Below are 24159 nucleotides of genomic sequence, written 5' to 3' on the forward strand. Positions count from 1 at the left end.
AAGACCCCTGGCTTTAAGGACTGAAATCCAAGATTGAGCAGATTATCACAGACTTTTAAAATTGAAGAAGATTTAGGTCTATAAACCATCAATCCTTTTATTTGAATATGAGGAAACTGAAACCCTAGAATATTGAGTATCTTGCCCAAGATTATGTAACTAATTAACAGTACAAGGAATCCAGATCTCCTATTTCCTACTGTCAGATTCTTTCTTTTACATTATGCTTTGAGTAACAGGGAAATTAGAAATGAACAAATACACACAGAGCCTAGTTATATCTTAGAGGATTAGAGAGTGCCATGAAAGATGAAACTATTTAAAGTAATAAGATTTTTACTTTTCTCAAGTTATACATATTTTATAATGTATTATAGGATAAGAGATCATAGTGCTTGATCCTTATAATAATAGGTACGTAATAAATGCATAATAAATTTAATTTGTGAGATGAGAGTTGTCAAAGAGTGGCTGTATTTTCTGTTCCTTATATTCAAAGAATAAAAATATGTGGACGCAAAAATATAAATTAAGCATAAATTAAACATACATTTGAGAATCTTGACCTGTATATGATGTGTCCATTCCTTACATAAAAATGACAAAGACATTGCATTAGATGTTAGTTTTTGATTTGATCCAATCCCGATAACGGGTCACTTTAGTATAGAGTCCAGGCTTGTTTACTTTTCCACAGCCTATTCCCCAGCTTACTATTCCAATAATGTACCAGATCCTATTCTCTGGTATAACCAGTGGTCCTCCAGAATCACCCTAAGGGAATAATAGAAATAATTCACTTTATTACATAAAATAATTTCATAAATGAGTGTCAGAAACAATCATAGTTAATATTTATGTAGTGCCTTAAGTTTTATAAAGGACTTTACATATATTATCCCATTTGAGCTACACAATAACACCGGGAGAGACAGTACTATAATTGTTCCTATTTCACTGAAGGAAAAACTGGGTCTGAGAGAGAATTAAGTGATTGTCCCAGGATAACAGAGCTAATAAGCATCAGAGACAGAATTCAAACTTTCATTTTATTCATTCATTCATGTGAATTTTCATTTGCTAAATGCAGCATTCTATGCACTGTGCTGCTTAGCTTTCCCCAACCCCCAATACTAGAAAAAATAAAAGGGCAAGCAGTAGATAAATCCCTTATTGACAAAGTTACCAGCCTCTCCTAGTCTTCATACCATTTCTGTTTATTTGATAATTTTGGATCATCTTTATTCTACAGTTTATCATTCTTCTTTTAGCTAAAGAATAGTGATAATGAGACTGGGATTTCTTATTCAGTCTCCAAATTGGTTTGAATACAATCAACTAATTTTTCTTCCTTGAATTAGTCTTTCCTGAAATTCTGTTCTCCTTCTGCCCCCAATAGAAGTAATTTCTCCCTTTTCTAAACTATCATAACACTGCCAAACACAGAATATTTAGTATTTGTTATCATATTGTTAGGATTTCCCCCAAAGGGCCCTTTTTATCTCCTATTACTTCTTTCTCATTTGTAAGTCATAATTTCCAATTGTTCTAAGTTGTCCTGAGCAACAAGAAAGTCTTGAGAGAGGTCTTTTCTCTATTAGCTTTTCCTCCCATTTCCCTCTCTCCACCATAATATCTAGGTTTCATGAAGGTTCCTAAATTGCTTTTATTCACAGGTTGAAAAGAACTTTCCTTATTTAGAATGATAATTTATGTGGCTTCCAAATAAAACTTACCTCACAAGCATCGACTTTTCCTGATAAATATCCTGCACATATCATTCCTGATGATACAGCTCCACCATAGACATCTCTTTGGTTACAGACATCCTTGCTTATGATTTCCACTTTGGCTTCTCGTAATTTATTTGGAATTGGACCTAAGAATGAGAGGGAAAATTTTCCTAGTATTTCTTCACTGATGGGTTTCCTATTTATTGTTGCATAATTGATGTAGCCCATCTCATAAAATGGTATACACCTAATGAATAGAGCTCCATTTTTCAGAGTAAATCTTATGGTTGGGTTTAATTTCTGTAACTTTAGGCTTAATTTTCATTTGAGCACCTCAATATAAGAAGAAAAATATTATAATTCTGTGCTAGTACTTTCTTGACAACTATTTCTGTCTACTTTTCTGCTAAGACCTGGGCCTGGGCTGTGATCAGCTGGCTTCCCCAAAGCATGTAGCTCTATATTCAGAAAACAGATGAGGGAATTCTGTGAAGCTAATTTTAATTGACTAAAACAGCAACAACAAAACCTTTTGTACTGATTAACATAAAATAGACTAGGTACACTTGAGTATGTACAATAGATGAGTAGATCTTGTCAGATCCCAGATTCAAGACTATGATATAATAAAGGTCAACCAATGTCTAAACTTCTCCAGGATATGTAGTATAGTTGAAGAAGATGAACCAATTATAAGTCAAGATTTGTTATTATTTCTTTACTAATAAACTTTATATATAAAACAGTTAGTGCCCACCTCAGCATACTAATAGTTGGCATGGGACTAGAGACTCTAAAGGCTCAGATTTGAACCTGCCTCTCATCTGAAAGTATCCAAGGCGACCTTTCAGCATCCATGTTCCATAAACTTTTTGTCTATAATCTAGTTGGCTTTATCATCTATTTGAATAAATTCCACTTGTGTTCATGAGGCTGTGCTTTTCCTGAAGAAACCAGAGACTTATTAGAAAACTACTCATTTTAAAGTACTTGCTACTAAATGTAAGAGGTTCAGCAGGGGAATTCCATGACCAATTTGATAAACTTACAGGAAAGCCACTGTCTGAGGCTTTTTGTGGTATATCATCAATTGGGATAGCATGATAAGTTTGAACTAAGTTGGCCAATAAAACAGAGTTTAATTGCAGAATCAATCATTTCCCCTTTTTCTCTTTTTTGAGCATGGCTCAGAGACCAAAGACCTAAGAGTGAACTTCTGTTTCTGAGAAGCACTTATCTATTGTTACAGTCTCCAGGAATTGTCTGAAATCCCCACTTCATGGCAGAGATGGAAGTCTCTTGATCTAAGAGATGGTTGCATGCAGGATAATCAGAGTTATATGGTAGTTGCAGATGTGGTCAACCATGTTTTCCCAGGAGGAGGGATCTACATAATGAAATAATTGTAGTTTCTAAGTCCTGGAGGCCGTACAACTTGGGAGGGAATCAGGAGTGACAGGAATCTTAAGGTTGTTATTGTGATTTTCTCCTCACATGGCTTGAAAGTGTTAGTGAATCTGCTTTTGGGTAAGGGGAAGTGAACCTATGGGAAAAAAAGAGAATTCTGATGCTAGACTAAGGGAAATCACCCAGAGGCCTGATTTCTCCATATCTCCTGAGTCCTCTAGGGCCCAGGGTTCCTATTTTTGGTGTGAAAACATATTTACATAGCCCAGTGATGCAAGTAGCATTCCTTGATTGGAATCAAAGCAAGGAACCTCTCCTAAATCAAGGTTCACAGAGACAGGTGAAAAGGTCCTTCTTCCCTATGATTCTACCATGGCAACAGATGCTTAATTCTAGCATTACTTGGGGAAGGTGTATGTTGATTGTGATCCTACATTCTCAAAGGTGACCAAAATGACATCATTGTGTTAAGGTCAAGGTATAGTGTGTTTAACTGTACAAAAAAAAAAAGCTGATTTCCTGTAATGACCGCGTATTTAAAATCAGCCGGAGTCAGGAATTCAGGTTAAGAGAAGAATCTTCAATATTTATTGAAGTGAAGAGGTGAATAAAGATTGTGATAGCAAATATAGGCAAGAAAGGTTGCGATAGCAATATGGACAGTTGCGACAGGAAGCCAGCTAACAGAGAGAGATGTGAGCTGAGCAAACCGTGGCAAGGCAATCCCAAAAGTCTCTCCTTCCCCTTCCTTTTCCACTCCCCTGCCTCCACCCACCAAAATCGTCATTTCCTATACAACACATCAGGACTTGCACAAAGAGTGGGCGGGGGCCATTCTTTCTCCAAGCTTATATATTAATAGAGTATGGTCCAATTACTATTTAGCCTCATGTGCTTGGGACCTCAGTGCATCAACTCAAGCCTCAGCCCATTACAATTTCCCCCGCAACTTGCAGATATTTAAACAAACAACTTGTAAATAAAGTGGCAAACTAAAAAAAAAAAAAAAAAATTATGGCTGACTAAACCAAAACAAGCTCAGAAAGCTCTACCACAGGTGGGACACAAATGGTCTTTATGAACATTCGGAGTGAAAATGTCTAAATTTGTGCATGTTGTATTTCTTTTGCGCTACTACAATTCTGTTTTCCTCATAAAGCACAGCATCTTGATCTAGGAATGTCATTATGGGAGGTTCTGTGCTGATGTCTCCCATCTCACACAATTGAATCCAGAGCTCTTCAGAAAGACCTTCTGAGTATTCCTTCCTCTGGCCTCCTTGTGAGAACTTGCCTTGTGTGAGTTCTCCTTAAAATAGTCTTCTAGCCAAAAATATATTTGACATTTGAAACACATGGCCAAGCCCCCAGAGTTGTGCTTTCTGCAGGAGAATTTGAGTGTTTGGCAGTTCACTCAAAGAAGGACCTCAATATCTGGTATTTTGCCTTGCTAAGTGATCATCCTCAGACAATTTAAATGGAATGATTTAATTTCCTGGCATGGTGCTGGTATTCACAGGCATACGACAATAAGATTAGCACAACAGCTTTACAGAACCTCACTTTGATAGACAGCCTAATAATGCTTCTCTTCAACATCTTCCTTTGGAGTCTCCCAAACATAAGTTAACTCTGGCAATGCATGTATTAATCTTCTCATCTATATCTATATCTATCTATCTATCTATCTCTTTATATATATTCCTGGAAAGTGGGCTGGCAAGGGTAAATGAATGTGTCCATAGCATTTAAAATTTCTCCATTTGCTATAACTGGTGGTTTAATATATAAATGATGTGCTTTTAGCTGGTATAAGACCTCTTAGTTTCTTTGATGTTCATTGTCAGGCCAAAGGTAGAATAAACAGCAGAGAATCAATTCCTACTTTATTGCATCTCAGCCGTGGAGGCCCAAGAGTCCAGCAGTCCTTAAAGGTTTGTCTCGTAGCTTTTTTAAGTTAAATATTATGCCATCAAGTAGCTTACCTTGAAGTGATTTTTGTCTTTGTTGGATGCGTGTGTCAACATCAATGAATACATCATGCTAAAAAGCATGGGGCCCAGTAACCCAGATTCAGTCCACTGGTGAATGGGAAAGATCAAAAGCATCTTCCAGTATTCAGAATCTGTGCAATCATTCTATTATGAGACTGATGTACAATTCTGATGAACTTCGCTGGAAAACCAAATTTTGCTATGATTTTCCACAAATCTTCAGGACTGGCAGTAGCAAAGACCTTGATCAGATCAATGAATGTTATCTACAGACTTCTGTTCTGTTCCTGGCATTTTTCTTGTAGTTGTTAGGCAGCAAATACAGTCAACTGGTTTTTTAACCCTTTCTGAAACCACAGATATCCATATCCTTTTCAGGAGGACTCTGGCAAGAATTTTGATAGCAGTGACAGATTGTCACAGATTGTCACTTATGATTGTCACAGGACAACTTATTTTCTTTTCCTTTATACAGACGGACAAATTTGTCCTTGAACTCCTGGGGGATAATCTCCTCTTGCCATATAATCCAGAAGACGCCAGTCAGTTTTGTGTGGGCAGTAAACTCCATGTCTCTCCAAATCTCAGCTGGCACAGAATCAATATCAGGCCTTTGCTCCATGAGAGGAGCCTAATGGCATTCAAAACCTTGTCTTCGATTGGAAATTCAGTTAGATAGGGATTGATTTCAGTCTGAGCTACATGGTCACTGGCTTCAATGTTGATTGTTGATGAGTTGTTGAGAACACTAGGGAAACATTCAGCCCCTATCTTCAGTATCATGTCATTATCACACTAATCAATGTGGTTTCATTAGCATTGAGCAGTTGACATATACCACAGGTCGTTGGCTCATAAATAGCCTTCTGGGCATTCAAAAAGAGCTTTGGATTGATATTATCAGCATAAAACTGAATTTCATCTGTCTTTTTAGTTAGCCAAGAATCTTGTATCTCTCAAAGCTTTGCACTTTACTTTTTTGTGGAGTTAAATGGTGCCTTCTTGGAGACAAATTAACTAATCTAATGGTAAATCCTATGGAATCTTCAGTTTTTATTCAGCAGCTTTGGAATTTTCCCATCATTTTCATCAAGGTAATTTTAATGTTTGCAAGTGTTCAGGCTTGAATGAGCAAACAAATATCTGAAAGCTGCCCATTCCTTTTCTACTCCACTGTTGCCAACTGGGTATTGGCTCAGCTTTCTTTCCAAGTTAGCAACAAACTGTTCTAAATCCTTTTCAGAGAAACACTCTCATCTGTTAACATTAAGTCTTCTGGCAGTTGTCTTGCCTTGAAATCATTGCTTTTGTTGAATGTGAACATTTAGCTTAGAGAGGCTAAGTCTATGATCGGTCCAGCACTCTGATATAGAGTATCATCTTCATTATTCTCACATCCTGTCTCTTCTTACAATGACATAATCTATTGGATACCAACGTTTCTGTACCTGTTACTTCATCATTTGCTTGTCACCACAGGACTTCAAGGTAAGTAAAAATAGCAAAATGTTCCATAACATTTAGTGATGTTTTTTAAGTTATGCATAAATTGGACTAATTAATTAATTGTGTCAGAATTGCATGAAATCCTTGGTCTCATTTCTTTTTCCAGTCATCAAAGTTCAGTGACAAGACAAAGTCAAGATGACTGATAATGGCTCAGGATAGAGAGATGACCTTGTTGTTTTTGGTACATAATCAAGCTCTAAGTATTCCACAGCACTTGTTTCTGCTGCTTTCATGACCATTGGAACAAATTGTTCACATCTGTCCATTCTACCAGGGAAGTCTTTACATGAATGGTGAATTAGTTGGTCTACCAAAATGGTTTACTGGGGTATAGCTACTATGTCTGTTACTCATATTGGAGTAACAGATGAGAGTTGGCAGGTGGACACTAAAGGTGAAAAGCAGCTCTGAAAAGGTCTCAGCAGACCTCACACCTCAGGTACTAGTTTTTCCTAACACCTCTATATCTATATACAACAAACTGGTACTATAAAGTGCTAAGATGAGTCTAGAGATGAATTAGAATTCCTGCACTGAGGAGGATTGTCCTAGAATAAGAAGATAAAGATGAAACCCCCTTGGACAAGATTTTCAAATCAAGATCTTGACCCTAAAGGGAGGGATCCCTGTAAGAGATGAAAATATGAAGGCCAGATGATTATCTTTCTTAGTAGAATCTACAACTTAGGAAGGGAAAGGATAGAACTCCTTAGTAACACAGATTCCCCAGGAGAGGGAAAGGAAAAAAGATCAATTTAAATAAAATATTGAGAATGTTGAAAAGAAGAGAGGCTAAATAAGTTTTTATACATGGAATCACCAATCCAAGAGAAAACAGCACACTAGCAGTAGTTTCCTTGTGGAAGGTTTGGAGTTGACAGACAAAAAGACATTTCCCCAGTCATCCATTATCCAGAGCAAATACAAAGAAAGAGGAAAATAAGCTTGTTTTGAAAGAACTCCCTATACTCTTCCCCAGATGAGTGGAACAACCTTCAAGTGTTTTATATAAAAAGAAGATTAATTCCTGATTGATTTAGGGACTTTCCCCACCTATAAACCAAATGCTTCATCTTCCTAATTGTGACCTGCACAGCACTGTAGATATAGAGGTCTATTTTCATGAAAATGAAAGTCAGATGGACTATTCAAATTGACTAGCAAACAATATAATCAAATTTAAAGCATTGCCTTATGGGATAATGGATCTTGTCTTTGTTCACAAAGATTTGCTATCTAATCTGTGGGCTAGTGAAAACTTTCAAATTAGTAGCAAAATCACACTTAATTTAAAATAAATATTGGTTGGGATTATGTCCCTTTGCCAAGACCCTCACCACTTTCTCTAGATGCTCCCCATCCAGTGACAACCACAGCAGAGTGGGGCAAAGCTTCAAAAGTAGCTTCTGGGAGACATACACTTCGGACATCTTCTGAAAAAGTAACTGGAGTGGAAAGAAGTACAACAGCAATGTCATCTTCATGTTTGTAGGAGGCATAATTTTCATGAATAATGATTGACTGAACATTTCGCCTCATCAGGGCAGGACGGAGAGTTGTTCCAAAAGTAACAGTCCATCGTCGTGGGTTTTTATTGCTGCTCATGAAGGGAAAAGGTAAGAGTCAGTGTGTGTTTGATTTAAGGCTTCATTGATTCTAAAACATAGATTTACAATTTGTAGCCGACTATGTAGACAAAATTTTGAAGTTTGACTTTGGTGCTTCCCACATTCACTTGCGAGTTGCCTTCTTTTATACCCATCTCACTCTTAGCTAGTTGTCAGTAAACTTCTACTAAACATAGCTGAAGACATTTCCCCAGGAATACCTACAAAGGGAATTTTCAAAGATCTAAAAGTCTTCAATACTCAAAAAATAATTTCTAATGTTGGGATTTCAGGAGATATGAGTTGCAGGAGATATGAGAGAGAGAGGCTAGAGGTCAACGAAAGTTACTAGTGTCTCTCAAATACACTGTCAAGATAAAAGACTCACCCCAGATATAAGTGCCTTTAATTTTATAAGTATTTTATTAACAAAAATGAAACTAAAGATTCAGAGTAGTTTTAAGTTTATTCTTAATTCTCATCATGTTTTCCATATCTTTCTATGTGGCCATCATCCCTTCTCTGATTATACTTCTCTTCCTTCTTAATTTGACTTTCTAGTCAACCAGTCAAATGTGACACTGGCTTGTACTCTTTTTTAAAAAATATATTATTTATTTATTTTCAGCATTAGTTTTAAAAACATTTTGAGTTCCAAATTCTCTCCTCCCTCCCACTCCTTCTATCCCCAACAGGAAGCCAAGCAATATTTCAAATATGCATGTGATCATGCAAAATACATTTCTATATTAGCCATGTTTTAAAAAAGCAATAAAAAGTTTAAAAATATATTTCAATTTATACTCAGAGCGCTTCAATTTCTCTCTGGAAGTAGATAATATTTTTATCAGATTGGTATATGATCAGAGTATCTATTAAGTCTTTCATAGTTGGTCATTATTTCAATATTCCTGTTACAATATAATAATCTCTAGGTTCTGCTCACTATACTCTGCTTCATTTCACATACATCTTCCCAGATTTTTGTAAAACCATTCCCCTTGTCATTTCTTATAGCACAATAATATTCCATCACAATCATATACTACAGCTTATTCTCCCATTCCCCAACTGATGGGCCTCTCCTCAATTTTCAGTTCTTTGCCGTTACAAAAAGAGCTCCTAGAAATATTTTTGTACATATAGGTCCTTTCCCATTCTCTTTGATATTTTTGTGAATATAGATCCAGTAGTTATATTGCTGGTTCACAGGGCACATATAATTTTACAGCTCTTTGGGCAAATTGCTTTCAGAATAGTTGAACCAACAATGCATTTGTGTCCCTGTTTTTTCACATTCCCATCAGCATTTGTTATTTTCTTTTTCTGTTATATTACCCAATCTGATAATTGTAAGACCAAGTTGTTTTAATTTGTGTATCTCTTGTCAATAGTGATTTAGGGTATTTTTCACATGATTATTGATAGCTTTGATTTCTTTTTCTGAAAACCATCTGTTCATATCCTTTAGCCATTTATTAATTAGGGAATGGCTCTTATTTTTGTGAATTTGACTTAGCTCCCTATATAGTTGAGGAACGAGACTTTTTTTTTAATTTTTCAATATGATTCATACCCTGCCAAACCTCAGCCTTAAATTGTGTCTCACCATTTTCTCTCTCTTCTATTCACAAGCTGATGACATGGCCTGGAAAAGTGATGTAACTTTGTTGATTGGGAACACTATAAAGTTTCTACAAAATTTGTTCGTCATCTCACTCAGGCCTTCACTACCATAAGGCAATTCTTTTGCTTTTTTCAAACCTGATTTTTTGGTATAACTCTCCAATATTCTAAATTTTATTTGTAAGACTCCCACACTATATCTCTCCTTGTTTTCTCTTGGCAAAGGATCTTAATGTAATTTTTTTTTGGAAAATAAAGACCATTTGCTGTATGATTCTACATCTCTTCTACTCTACATCTCAAAACCATTTGATAGTATCTCACATTTTGTCCTTCTACCCCAGTTTCTAATGGAGGGATGGCCCTTCTTGTTACCTAGTTCAATCTCTCTAATTTGTATCCTTAATCCCATTCTCTCCTATCTCCTCAGGCATGATGTCCCCACACCATCTCTCTCTGATATTTAACATTTTCCATCTACTAGCTCATTCTCTAAAGCCAACGAACATGCCCAGGTCTCCTCTCTGTCTAAAAACAAACAGAAAACCTTCATTAACTCTATATCTTTTCAATATGTTGACCTCCATCTCTTTAACCTTTAGGAGACAAACAAACTTCCTTTTTAAAATATTCTTTTTCAAAAAAGAATAAAATTTTTATTTTTAATTCCATATTCTTTCTTTCCCACCCACCTATAAGAAAAAAAAGAAATATGATGCCCATTATAAATATATATATATAATATATAAATATATACACACACATTATACACACACACACACACACACGCACACACACACATATATATATGTATATATATATATATATATATAAACAAACAGTTGCAATAATTTTGCCAACATATATTTGTGGTTTGATTGATTCATTAAATGGTAAGATAGACTTAATGAAGAATAGAGACTTACTTATTAAAGCAATGAGCTGCAGTCAGCAGCCACTGGTCACTAATCAGAGAAGCACCACAGATATGATATCTATCCACCTGCAAGCTAGCTTGCCATGGCCAAGAAGCTTTCTGTGAGAATGTTCCACTATTAGAAATTCTTTCAGTGAGAAATGAAGGGTCTATTCCCATCCCACAACCTATTAGAGGAAAACAAGAATGGTCACTGCTAAAGAATTATTCATATATTTGCTTATGTTTTTATATAATATATTTAGTAACATATAATATAATAAGAAAGTGACAATAATAATAACGGAATATAATACTATATAACATAATATAATTTTATATAATATATAATAATATAATGTTATATAACAATGATGTAATTTATATAATTATATAATAATAATTAGTAGCAGGTACATTCACATTGAGAATGACAGAATTGTAGAATAGACTTTTGAGATTTTCTGGTGCAACCATTATATAAATAAGAAATCCTAGCAGAATTTCTGACAAGTAATGATCTAGCCTCTGACTAAGAATCTCCAGTGATGGGTAACTCATTATCCCTCCAGGCAGCTATTCTCTTTTTAGACAAATGTACCTGTTAGAAAGTTCTTTATTAACTTGAGTTGAAATCTGCCCCCCTGGATGCTTTGATTCATGAATTGGGTTCTGTCCTCCAAGGCCAAGAAGGACTCATTCATTCATTCTCTCTTCTGCATGACAATTCTTCAAATTTCTCGTGTGCATCCTCCTCTAAATTTTCTTTCCCCCAAGCTAAGACCTTCATTTCTTTAGCCATAGGCTATATGTTCAAGACAATGAGCTTAGTTATAGGATTTTAGGAGCATAGCATTAGAGCTGGAAGGGACCTTGGCAGTCAGCAAAGACATTTTGGAGACATGAAAACTGAGACCAAAAAAGTCTGTCACAGGGATTGTATTTGCAGTCTTTTCACCTTGATAAAAAAATTTTTAGATCTTGTTCTCAACTGGCATTATTTTTTAGACCTAGAGGCCCTCCATTCCATGAAGATTGTTTTGTTGAGAACTGGGTTTTTTTTAAATTTGAGTGAACTTAAGAGAAAGAAAAACTAAACTACAGCAAAAATGAGCATTACAAAAATCATCTCTAGGACAAAAACTCCTCATATCAATGAAAATTGTATAATTTTATCATTTCTGATATTTGAGGAAAAACAATTAACATGCAGATTTGTCAAGGGCTTAATCTTTATGTTGTGAATCTTTTGTTAAAAATACTGTACTTACCACTATGTATAAGGTGTTCTGCTTTTGCTGTATTGATGGCTGAAATAGAAAAGTAGAGTAAGATATTGACTTATTAAGGAATTATAATGATTGTATTTACTACTTTCAAATATTGTAGTAACATGGCACAAATTTTTAGAACAGAGTTGTGTACGATGTGATTCTACAAAACAAAATTATATGGGAAAAGGTAAAAGGAACAATTATTATATACCCAGAGAGAGGACTATGGGAACAACATAGTATTTTCACTTTTTTTGTTGTTGTTTGCTTGCATTTTGGTTTTTTCCTTTTTGATATGATTTCTCTTGTGCAGCATGATAATATGTATAGAAGAATTGCCACATGTTTAACATATATTGTAGCATACATGCTATCTAGGGAAGGGGGTGGGGGGAAGAAGGGAAAAAATTTGGAACACAAGGTTTTGCAAGGATGAATGTTGAAAATTATCCATGCATAAATTTTCAAAATAAAAAGATTTAATTAAAAATGTGGCATGAAAAGAAGAATTTACACAGAAGAACTAAGGGGGGATGAATAATATTGGAACCTTACTCTCATCTGGGATGAAGAGAAAACAAAATATATATTTTAAAAGGTTTAGAAGTCTTCTGAATTTCAAGAGAGATAAGAAAAATGGTTGATGGGTTGGGAGAGGAACTTTTAAATGATATATAAAATAATATTAGGAAGGTGAGGGGAGACTAAAAGGAAGGGAAGTTTAGAGAACTGGGTAAAATAAGGAATAAGAGGGGAAGGGGAAATGATAATATAACAAGAATAGAATAAAAAGAAAGGTTGAGAAGGAAAATAGTGATGGAAAGATGGAAAACACCTATTAAAGCTTTTCCAAATATATAAGAAAACATAAAAACCTGACAAGATGTATATGAACTGATACAAAATGAAGTGAATAGAAACAGGACAGCATTATACTTAGAAAGCACTATTATGATAGCAATTGTGAGAGATTTAACACTTTGATCAGTACTATGATCCAAGACAATTCCAAAGATCTCATGATGGAAAATGTTATATACTTCCAGAGAGAGAACCGATGAACTCAGTACAAATTGAAATATAATTTTCTCATTTTATTTTTCTTGCTTTTTTGTGACAGGGCTAATATGGAAATATGTTTTACATTATTTAACATGTATAATTGATATTGAATTTCTTGTCTGGGTTAGGGAATGCAAGGAGCTAGAGAATTTGGAACTCAACATTTAAAAAAATATTAAAAAATAAATAATAATTTTTTAAAATTTCAATAGTTTTGGGTATCTAGGATTTAGGATTCTCTAGTTTTTGATTTCATATTTAGATATAAGATTAATGATGCTCAAAAATGAGTAGACCACAGAAGTGGTTCCAACCTTTGCACTATTTTCTTACTCTCTGATCTCAACCAAGTCTATGACTAGGTTTCTTCCCTCTTTGAAAGTGAGATAATAACATGTCTACTCTCCTCCCCAGAAGTAGTGAGAAACAAATAACATGAGAAGAATTACTAGGCACTGGAAATATTTTGACAGCTCCACAATCAGATTTGTCTATCTGCCAACTTGTGTGTTAAAGGTTCTAAGAAAATATAGTAACTTCAAATTAATTTGTAAGGATGATAATGATAACAATCTGGAAATTTAATGAACCATCTTTGATATCATGCTCCAAACATTTATTAGCTATTTATGCTGTTGTGACTGATAAGACGACTGTCTGTGTTCACCATGTTGTTAGGGATAGACATCTTTCTCTTCCTGATGATGGTCCCTCTGGCCACCCCTGTCTTGTCTGGGAGGAACAGGTCTACTGAAACATAATTGTAGCCTTTAGTGATTCCTATCATTTAATCTATGCCCCAAGCACCAAATTCTCCTTCTTCTTTTTTTTTTTTTTTTTTTTTTTACTAATTCCACAATTCTGACTAGGATGAAAGGGAAATAGGGGAGTTGGGGAGAGAACAGAAGAGTACTAGAGGCAATAGAAAATAGTTGAATTGGCAGCAAAGGGAGAGGTAGAGAAATTTGTTTGATTTGCTTTTGGCACAGTACATTTTCCTAAACAGTTCTTGAATATTGTCCCAGAAGGAAGAAATGTTTTATATCCTATATATCATGTGCTTCAAAGTGATAATGAGCTAGTAAGTGTTTGGAAAGTCATCCTCAGATCCAAAATAAGCCAAGTGCAAGTCCAACCTCTGATGCACTGTGACCTTGGACAGCTCACAGAATCTCTCAGTGCTGCAGGAAACCTTTTAATAGTATACATTAATGCTTCAGTGGCAATCTGCATGGGTAAAGGTAGTTTCTTCATAGAGAATTAAATACCTTTCCCAATGAGATTATAGGTAGAATCCTAAAAGAAAATTGTGCTGCTATTAATAGGATCATACATTTAGAATTAGAAGGAAATTAAGTGGTCATTTAGTCCCACCTTTTCATTTAACATATGAGTAAACTGAAGGTCAGAGAGGAAAATGACTCCTCTAGGATCACACACTTAGTAAATGATAAGAATGAAATTCTTGGTCTCTTACCTGAACTTACCATAGTCTTCCTACTATACTATTTTATACTTCCTGCTACACCATTTTCTATAACAACTAATTTATTAAAATTCTTTATAGGGAGAGTAGAAATAGGACTAACTTTAGAGACAGAGAATTTAGATTTAAACCTTTCTTAATCCAATGACTTCATTTTTCTGGGCCTCAATTTCTTAATCTATAAAATAAGAAGGTTAGATTTGTGCATACTGCCAAATGTTTAACAACCAGCTCTCAAAAAAAAAGTAAGCACAAAATATGTTAAAATTTAATCTACATTAGAAACTTTATCTCTGTCACTTTCTTAAATTTAGGCCATCATCAAAATCCATCAACCTTTGATGTGCAACTATTGCTAATTTCGTAGGTATAAATACACAAACTGAAAATTTAATGATCAGCTCATGAGAGCCAGTTAGATCTGGCTTCAAAACACTCTAGCTTGAACTAAATGATAGCTGAGGTCCCTTTCAGCTCTATATCTACTATCTAACCAATCTACTTTGTACAAGGCAGTATATTAGGTTCTAGGAATTCAAAAATAAGAGACACTATAGCCCAAATTCTCATGATGTTTGATCCAAGGAGATCAGATGTTCCCACAAACAAATGTTCAAGATAAAATTGTGTCAAGACAAAGGGAGAGACATAAAAATGTTGTAGGAAAATATGAGGAGGAAATGGGTGCTTTTACTTCTTGAGGTAAAGGAGGTACTGGAGAGGTAGGTAGATCAAAAAAGATTTTAGGGAAAAAGTACCTGAGAAGCATAAAATTGTATGTATTGTATGGGACCTAATTCATGTCCCAGTAGATGACAAGTTAAAAATATTTCTCAAAGCACCTTAATTTTATAAAAGTATAGAAATGAAATTATAATGGAAAGCAATGCAAAGGTTAATGAGGAAAAAAACAAGAGGTCTAGTATATTAACATGAAAGAAAATACTCCTTACCTTGAAGATAAGATGAGGAACCATCCACTTCCAAGAACTGTGTTCCATCACGTAGGCTCTCATTCAAAATCTCTTCAGCCATCTTTTTTATTGTGTTTTCATTATTGGCATAAGCAAATTGAAATTTAAGCAATACATCTGCTTTCACACTATCAGCGCTCGGACTGAAAATTAACATCAGCAAAAGAAAGTTAAATAAGGATGCAAAGCACGAGAATTTCCTTAATTTTTTTTTTTACTTATCAGGAATTATATTCTCAAGAAACCATAACTTATAACTCTGGCAAGAATTATTTTAGTTACATTTTTTACCCTCTCAAAAAAAAAAAAAGATGTGCTGGCTGATTTTTTAAATTTTGTATTTTGGGTATTTTGTCTAAGGTATTAGAAGCAGTTTAATTTTTTTCTGAAGAAAAAGTTTTTCTTGTTATTTCAGTCAACTTTGTGTATAACTTGGACCTCCAAAATTGATATCAATTATATAAACATGTCTGTTTGAGCACAAAATTTCATGACAACTTGGGCTTCCTGATTGGCTTTAAGGAAACAAGCAGCCCTCCAGAAAAACTAAAAAACAGTTTCATGTTTTTCACACTTCCCATGTTTACCAGCTTTCTGAGTGTTTTTCACTGTATATTCTTTGTTGTTCTTCAGTCATTCACTTTGTAACCACCACATGGACCTCTCTCAATGGGTTTTTCTTGGCAAAGATACTGGAATGTTTGCCATGTCTTCTGTAATACATACTTAGAAATCATTTGATTGTGAAATTATTAAATTACTCATCCCCTAGGTGTATTTAAAATTATAATGATCATTTTCATACTATCAATATATGTCCAAAGAAACGCTAAAATCAAATGTCTTCTTTTTCAGCTTGTAAGATGATTATTTGTGATTACCTGAATCTGACAACATGAGAATTGATGTAGTATCCTTTTAAATTGGATTTTCTAAAAATATCATCTACCTGAAAAAAGAAAAGGGAATATTAAGGGAATTGAATTTGATACCGTAAAGAACACCTTATTACTTAAATCTATTTTTAAAAGAACTTGAATGGAATAATGTTACAATTGTCAATGTTTATCTCAATATTTAATTTAACTGCCTTCAGAAAACATTTTGTAGATTAGGCAAGATCCTACTTGTATAAAGATCAGCTTACATAAAGTGAAGTAGAACAGATAAATTTGTGAATTTGATTTGTCAAAGATAGATGATAACATTGGTTTAGGCTGGTGCTAATGTAATGTAAATTGAATAATGAATACTTAAAAATTAGGCACACAGAGACAGGGTATCTATTCTCACTGAAGGATCATTGTGAATAATCTTAATTCCTACTCTGCAGTCATCATTTAATCCCCAAATCATTGATTATCATTATCATTGAACCCCAAAACCTGATTCATTCTCTCTCTCTCTCTCTCTCTCTCTCTCTCTCTCTCACACACACACACACACACACACACACACACACACACAAATTGGGGACAAGTAGGTGGATAGAGTCCTGGGCCTGAGATCAAGAAGATCTGAGTTCAAATCCATCCTCAGACACTTACTAGCTGTGTGACGCGGGGCAAGTCACTAAACTCTGCCTCAGTTTCCTCATTTGTAAAATAAGCTGGAGAAGGAAATAATAAACCACACTGGTAGTTTTGCCAAGGAAATCTCAAACGGGGTCAGATAGATATATAATTAAAAATATTTTGGGGTTATAATTTTTGATGGAATTTGACACTCTCATTCTTGTGGTAAAATGTTTTTGCTCTGTTGTTTGTGATTTCTATTTACTGGAGTGTGTATGCATTAAGCACTTTCAAGAAAAGGAAAATACTAATGGAGAACTATGTAGAAAAGTAGAAATAGAATATAATTACAAAAAACATTTCTTTCTCTCCTTATATTGCCCCATGGGATGAACTCCTAGAGTAAATTGTTATTCCCCAAACCACAGCTTGTTTTTGAAATATGTGATCTTCCCCTTTTGACTCTTTATTTATCATCATTTACCTGTCAAACTGGATTTGGGGGAAATGACTGATCATGTGCCAAACCTTAAGTGAATGTATGGCTCAGTATCTTTTAAAAATAAAGAAAGAGGGAGGAGATGAAAAGATCCCAAAGTAGGATCATTAATTCGTTAATAATTAAGTTTTGTCTTTATTGTCTGCTGCTAAACCTTTTGACATCAAAAACATTGCTGGATTCCCTAGTTCCTTAAAGTTCTATCGTTAAAATTTCCTCCACCTCCACCATTTTGTCCCTTTCCTCCCTCTTTCACCAACTCATAATTTTAGAGCTGGAAAGAACTTTAAATACTCTTCTCTCTAGATTTTTGTGGCACTGATCTCTCCTGATCCTCACCCTATCTCTCTGACCTCTCCGAGGTCTCATTTGCTATATTTTTAATCCCATCACACCCTTACCACCCATAAACTCCAATTTTACAAATGAGAAAACTGAGGCACAGAAAAGCTAAACAACTTGCCTAAAGTCATAAGTAAGTCATAAGTAAAGTCATTAGTAAAGAATCCAAATGTGTAAATATATGAACTTCTATGAGCACTGTTGTGCTGTAGACCATTTATTGTATCACTTTATCTTATTCTTACCTATATACTTTTATTCCTATGTAATTTTACCCAGCTCTCCCTTCTTTTCTGTATATTCAAATTCTACCCATCTTTCAAGATCACTCTCAAGTCAAATCTCTTTCATGGAACCTTCATTCCCTCATTACTCCAAGCTGTAGTGACTTCTACCCCTTCTCAAGTTCTATCATGTTTAATAACTATAATTCATTTAGTATTTAAAATACGCCATCATACATTGTAATTTAACTACTTCACTGGTATTTGTCTTGTCTATCCATTTATAACAAACTCTTGGGATCCAAGATGCATATTATACATTGCTTTGTATTTTCTAGAGTGATTATCATAATGTTGTCTTTTAAAAATTCGCATTAATACCTGTCTGTCATATTAGTTTTAGGGTTAGAAGATTGAAATAATTTGATTGTGAAATTATTAAATTAAAAAAAAAGAAATTATTAAATTACTTATTAGGTGTACTTAGAAAGTAAGATAATATAACTATGTCTAGTTTAGAGCTATTCTGGTACAGTTATAGATGCCTAGAAGGTCAGCTTAGGGGTATGAACGATCCCAGTTTGGAGTTTACAAAACTCCTTTTGTTTCTTGCTCCCCAATTTTGGGTCATTTTTCTCTTTGCTATATACTACTTTCTATCTATAGGATATGTAGACAGTTATAAGAAAGGAATATATAGTATTTTGTTCCGTTCTGTGACTTCTGGAACTAATTAAAATGCTTAGATGTCTATAAAATTTACCTTCTATTCAGGATGTTCCTAACTTTGCTCCTAACTTTGATCTAGATAAGATTATGTTTAGTGTCCTAAAAGCTTCTAAACTAACATAGTCTAGTAATATAAATTGAATTGTACATGTATATAGTATATTTGTCTTGTAGCATACCTAACAAGCCAGTGATTCTTATATTGGCTTTCTCCTAATTGGAAATTAATATTGTTGGGCAATGACATCTACACCATCCCATTACTATGATACTGGTGAGTCTCATAGTTGATTATATTTTCTAATTAAAATGTAATAATTTAGGATTTAATTTCTTCTAAATGTTTTTAAAATGACTTATACACTCCACCTTGTTCTATCCCCAGTTCTTTTCACTGTCTGCTCATTTTCCCTTTAGAGTTTTCTGAAGAAATATTTCTGAATCTTACAGGTATGATCCAGCTAAACACCCCCTTCCTTTGTTAATTATTACGTGTGCTTTTGTTTCTGGGTAAGAGAATGGTCTAAACTTAAGTTCATTCTTAATAAATTGTAATTGGTGATGAAGGTCATTATAAGTATTCAAATGTCTTCAGTAACTTTTTATTGAGATGTACTTACATACAGTGTTTTCTAGCTGACTGTTGAACTCTCTAAGACTGACATAATTTTCCTTTTTGGTTATCCTTTCGTAATTATTTCAGACAGATTTACTCCAACTAACCTTTCCCTCCAGCAGAATTCTTCCCAACAGCATTCTTAGGTATGCACTGATGCTGGCAGAAGGTCAGCAAAAATCCAGCTTACCCGATTGGTGATCCTTGTTTTAACTTCAGAATGGTCTGGCTCCAGTTCTTTGCTATATTCAATACCAGGTACCCTGAAGGAGGTTTGGTAGTAGTGTGGCTTTCGATCTAGAAAGGAAAGGAAGATCAGAGGAGTTTACGGTGTATAACTGGGTTTTGAGAATTAGAAGAAATTTGCCAAGCAGAAAAGTCACAGAATGTCCCTTCTAACAACTATTATTCCTACCACTATCATCACTACCATCTAATATTTATTATATATACATATATATAATAAGTATTTAATATTTATTTTATTTTATATATAATATGTTATATATTATATAATATATTAAATATATAATAACATGTTATTATATATTTAATAAATATATATATTTATTAACCAATACTTACTATGTGCCACATGATGTGCTAAACATTTTATGGTTATTATATAATTCGATCAACCCTGAGTAAAACCCTGGAAGACAGATGCTATTACTATTTCCATTTTATAGATGAGGAAACTGAGGCACATAGGGATCGAGTGACATATCCAGGGTCATACAGCTGGAAAGTGTCTGAGTCTGCATTGGAACTCAGATCTTCCAGACTCCAAAACAAGCCATCTATCCACCGAAGGACCAAGAGGCCCAAGTTTAGAATTATATGAATATCTGAAGTTCAATATATCACAGACTTGATCTCTGTGTCACAGTTTCTTCATATGGAGATAATAACAGTACTTATAGAATTGTTAGGAGGATCAAATGAGTGTAATATATATACTATATATGTGGTATATATGCATATATATATTTATAGTACATACACAAACATACAGATGTATGTTTATGTACATACATATATATATTATACATATTTATGAATAAATAACTTTGCAAACTTTAAAGTGCTAGCTATAATAATAGTAATCATTATTATTATTATCATCACTTCAAGTTCTAGGTAAGAAATGTTCCCTGTATATCCAACATTTAATGAAGGGTCTTGCACATAATAAGTACTTAATACATCTTTATTGAATTGAATTAAATTATAGCTGTGTCTTTCCTCACATATTAGATTGTAAACCTATGAGCAGGGCCTTTGCTATATCTACCTTTTTATCTCCAATATCAAATACACAGTTGATGATTAATGAATGCCTCCAAAATTACTTAGGATTTCTGAATATCCAAATCTCATAGCTTTTTTCTCAATCCTAGTTCTTTTTGATACTCTTCTCTCTAGATTTTTATGGCATGGATCTCTCCTGGTTCTCACCCTGTCTCTCTGACTTCTCCTATGTTTCTTTGCTAAATCTTTATTCCCATCACACCCCTAATACTGAATGTCCCCATTGCTCGTTCATAGGCCCTCTTCTTTTCTCTCTCTTGTTTGTCATCCGTTCTCAGAGGACCATGATATCAAGGAGTGGATGCTGTGACATGCAAGTGAGTTGGATTTGAGGGAGGAAGGGCTGGGCAAAGTCACCTGCCTCAGTTTCCCCATCCAAGATATGGATCAAGGTGACTGGAGATGGTCCTCCCTCTAGGCTTTCACTTAGTTACCATAAAGTTTCAATCACCATCCCAAATCTACTTATCCAACCCTAAACTCTCTCCCAGACTAGAATCTCACAACTCCAACTTGCTTTTTAGATATCTTGAACTAGATACCTTATAGACATCTTCAACCTAATATGTCCAAAATTGAAATCATTTTTCCTCTTCCCCCTCCTGAAAATCCCTGTTATTGACAAGGGTACCACCATCCTTTCAGTCACTCCAGCTAGAAACCCAGTTGTCATCCTTGACTCTTCATTCTTTCTCTCTTTCATATCCAATCACATCTTGTCATTTTTACTTGTCATATAATGTTTCTCAGGTATACCCCCTTCTTTCTTCTGATACTGTCCTCCCCTGAAGCCTGGATTAATGGATTAGCATGTTTGTTGACCTGTCTGCTACAAGTCTCTTTCCTATAATCCATCCACAACTTAGTTGTTAAATTCATCTTCCAGAAAACAGATCTGGCCATATTACCTCTTATATTCAATAAGCTTTATAAGCTCCAGGATGAAATGTGAAATTCTCTGTTTCAAAGATCTTTGACTCAACTTTATTGCCATTAATATTGCAGTATACCATCTTCTATGTTATCAACAAGCTTTAACTAGTTGCCTGCTATCTACCAATCATAATGCTAAGCATTGGGGATAAAGTGAGAGGTAAAAATCTTTAACAAGTTACCTACTATTTGCCAATTATTGGGAATTAAAAGCTAAGTAAAACAAAACAAAACAAAAGTCCCTTTTCTCAAGGAGCTTACAAACTAAGGAGAGAGAAAATATACATATATATTTTATATATAATAATAAATAAATAATATATAAAATAAATAAATAAAGGGTGAATAAATAAAAATAAATAATATAAAAATGTAAACATAAAATATATAAATATAAATATAAATAAGATAGATATAACTACATTGGAAATTATCTTAGAGGGAAGGCACTAGCACTGAAGGAAATCAGGAAAAACTCATTGCAGAAAATGAGGCTTTGCTACAGTCTGATGAAAAACAGGAAAACTTGGGCATAAGATAAGATAGAGTCCCTGTCGACTTGGAGCTCATAGTACATGGAAGAATAATGAACAGATAATTAAATTTATATAACATTATATAAGAAGTAGCTAAACGAACTCAGGAGAATACTTGATGGGAGGAGTAAATCAAGTCTATGTGCATACCCAGTATTCACCCAATGTTTAATGATTAAAGATAATATTTGTGGCTGATGAAAACTAACAAATCATATTGGTAATTTTGTAGGCTCTTGCTCTCTAAAGATGGCACATATTTAATAAATGCTTTCTTATTATAACTAATAATGAATGACCTTTCCAATCTATAAAATGTTGTAATATTATTCTTGTATTAATTACGGAATCATTCTTGTATTTTATTAATTTTGATGTGAAAATTATTATTAAAAAAATGAAATAATTTAGTAAAAGGAAAATGTTGCAACTACTTTGTCCATTTACAGATAAGAATGTGTTGAGATACATGCATCTCTTTTTTTCTTCCTTCCTTCCTTCCTTCTTTCCTTTCATCTTTCCTTCCTCTCCTTCCTTCCTTCTCTCCTCCTTTCCTTTCTTCCTCTTTTCTCCTTCCTTCCTGCTCCCTTCCTCCCAACCAATCCCGTCTCTGAGTAGTTCTCCCCATCTCATTCAGGCTGTAAAGTTAGGAACTATTTGTGGGATCAGTCCCATTCTAATTGACCCAGGAACTTGTATCTGTTCTGTTTTTCCAACCTGGGCTGATTTTTCCTTCTTTAGGCAAACTAATAGTCCCTCATTCTTTGGGGTCATCATATTTCTTACAGATTTATTATGTATACCTGATAGACTTAAACCACGGAAGACCAGAATTCCCTATCTGAAAAGATCCACTAGTATCAGTCTCCTGAGGAACAGTGACTAAAGACATGAGCTTTACACTCAGCATTTTCATGCATTTCTAAGTAACCTAGTGACCTATCCTTTGAATACATACATTACAGCCCTTAAATGAGTAGTTTGTCAACTGCTCTAAAGATTACAGGGGTCCATAAAAACTTAATTTTCCAAAAACTGTTGATGTGTAACAACTTGAAAAAGAAAACTTGTATAGATGGCCCCTGGTGACTGGGATAAGGGAATGTTGGGAGAATGATACAAGTTTGAACAGCCAAATTGAATATAGTAGAGAGCAGGATAAAGATCAAGATTTGTTTTAGGTTGAATTGTAAGTTTCAAGAAATGAGCTAAATCTGTGATTTCATTGCTATAGGGAACTCTTAGATAAGGAAGCTCTCTCTACCAACGGAAGTCAGCACTCATTTTAGCAAATTGACAGAAATATTGAAAGGTCATATAATTTGCCTACAATCATATAGCTAATGTGTGTAAGATATAGACTTGAACTTAGACCTTTCTAGCCTGGAAGACATTTTCAAAGGACGATTCCATGCTGATTATCAGAATTATTAAATTATATGATTTCATGATCACATTACTGTGAGAAATGTGAGAGATAAGAACACTCATACTTGGTGTCCTATTTGTCAGGAGATATCATTATGTGGCAACATCATTATATGAATTATAATACTATATCAAGATCAATATATAAGACATTACATGGAAATAGCAATATATGAAATAACCCAGTGTTTAAGTCAAAGGGAAATTATTATTTATAGACTTGCTTTCTAAGTATAGCCCTATTGATTCAGATGACAATTGAATGTTGAAATCAATAGAAAATGCTATGGCATTGAAATGGAAAGGAACTGTAATAAGACTGACAAAATAAGGATAAATTAATACTTACCGAATACTAAAAAATGAACAGGGAGACCAATGACAAGTGCCAAAACCAAACCTATAGCCACAATGGTGAGACCAATCATCCAGGGATTCAT

General features: G+C 34.3%; 1 protein-coding gene across 1 annotated transcript; it reads right to left on the reverse strand.

The window, feature by feature from the left end:
• Positions 1 to 615: 615 nt before the first annotated feature.
• Positions 616 to 24159, reverse strand: LOC127541386 (transmembrane protease serine 11G-like). Its single transcript, XM_051966669.1, has 9 exons — positions 24069 to 24159; positions 19702 to 19808; positions 16469 to 16536; positions 15567 to 15730; positions 12063 to 12101; positions 10802 to 10979; positions 7980 to 8239; positions 1737 to 1879; positions 616 to 774 (listed from the first exon to the last, which is right to left on the reverse strand). The coding sequence occupies exons 1-9, from the start codon at positions 24157 to 24159 to the stop codon at positions 616 to 618; spliced, it is 1209 nt and encodes a 402-aa protein (XP_051822629.1).

Source organism: Antechinus flavipes, chromosome 6, assembly GCF_016432865.1.
Source record: "Antechinus flavipes isolate AdamAnt ecotype Samford, QLD, Australia chromosome 6, AdamAnt_v2, whole genome shotgun sequence".
NCBI classification, from domain to species: Eukaryota; Metazoa; Chordata; class Mammalia; order Dasyuromorphia; family Dasyuridae; genus Antechinus; species Antechinus flavipes.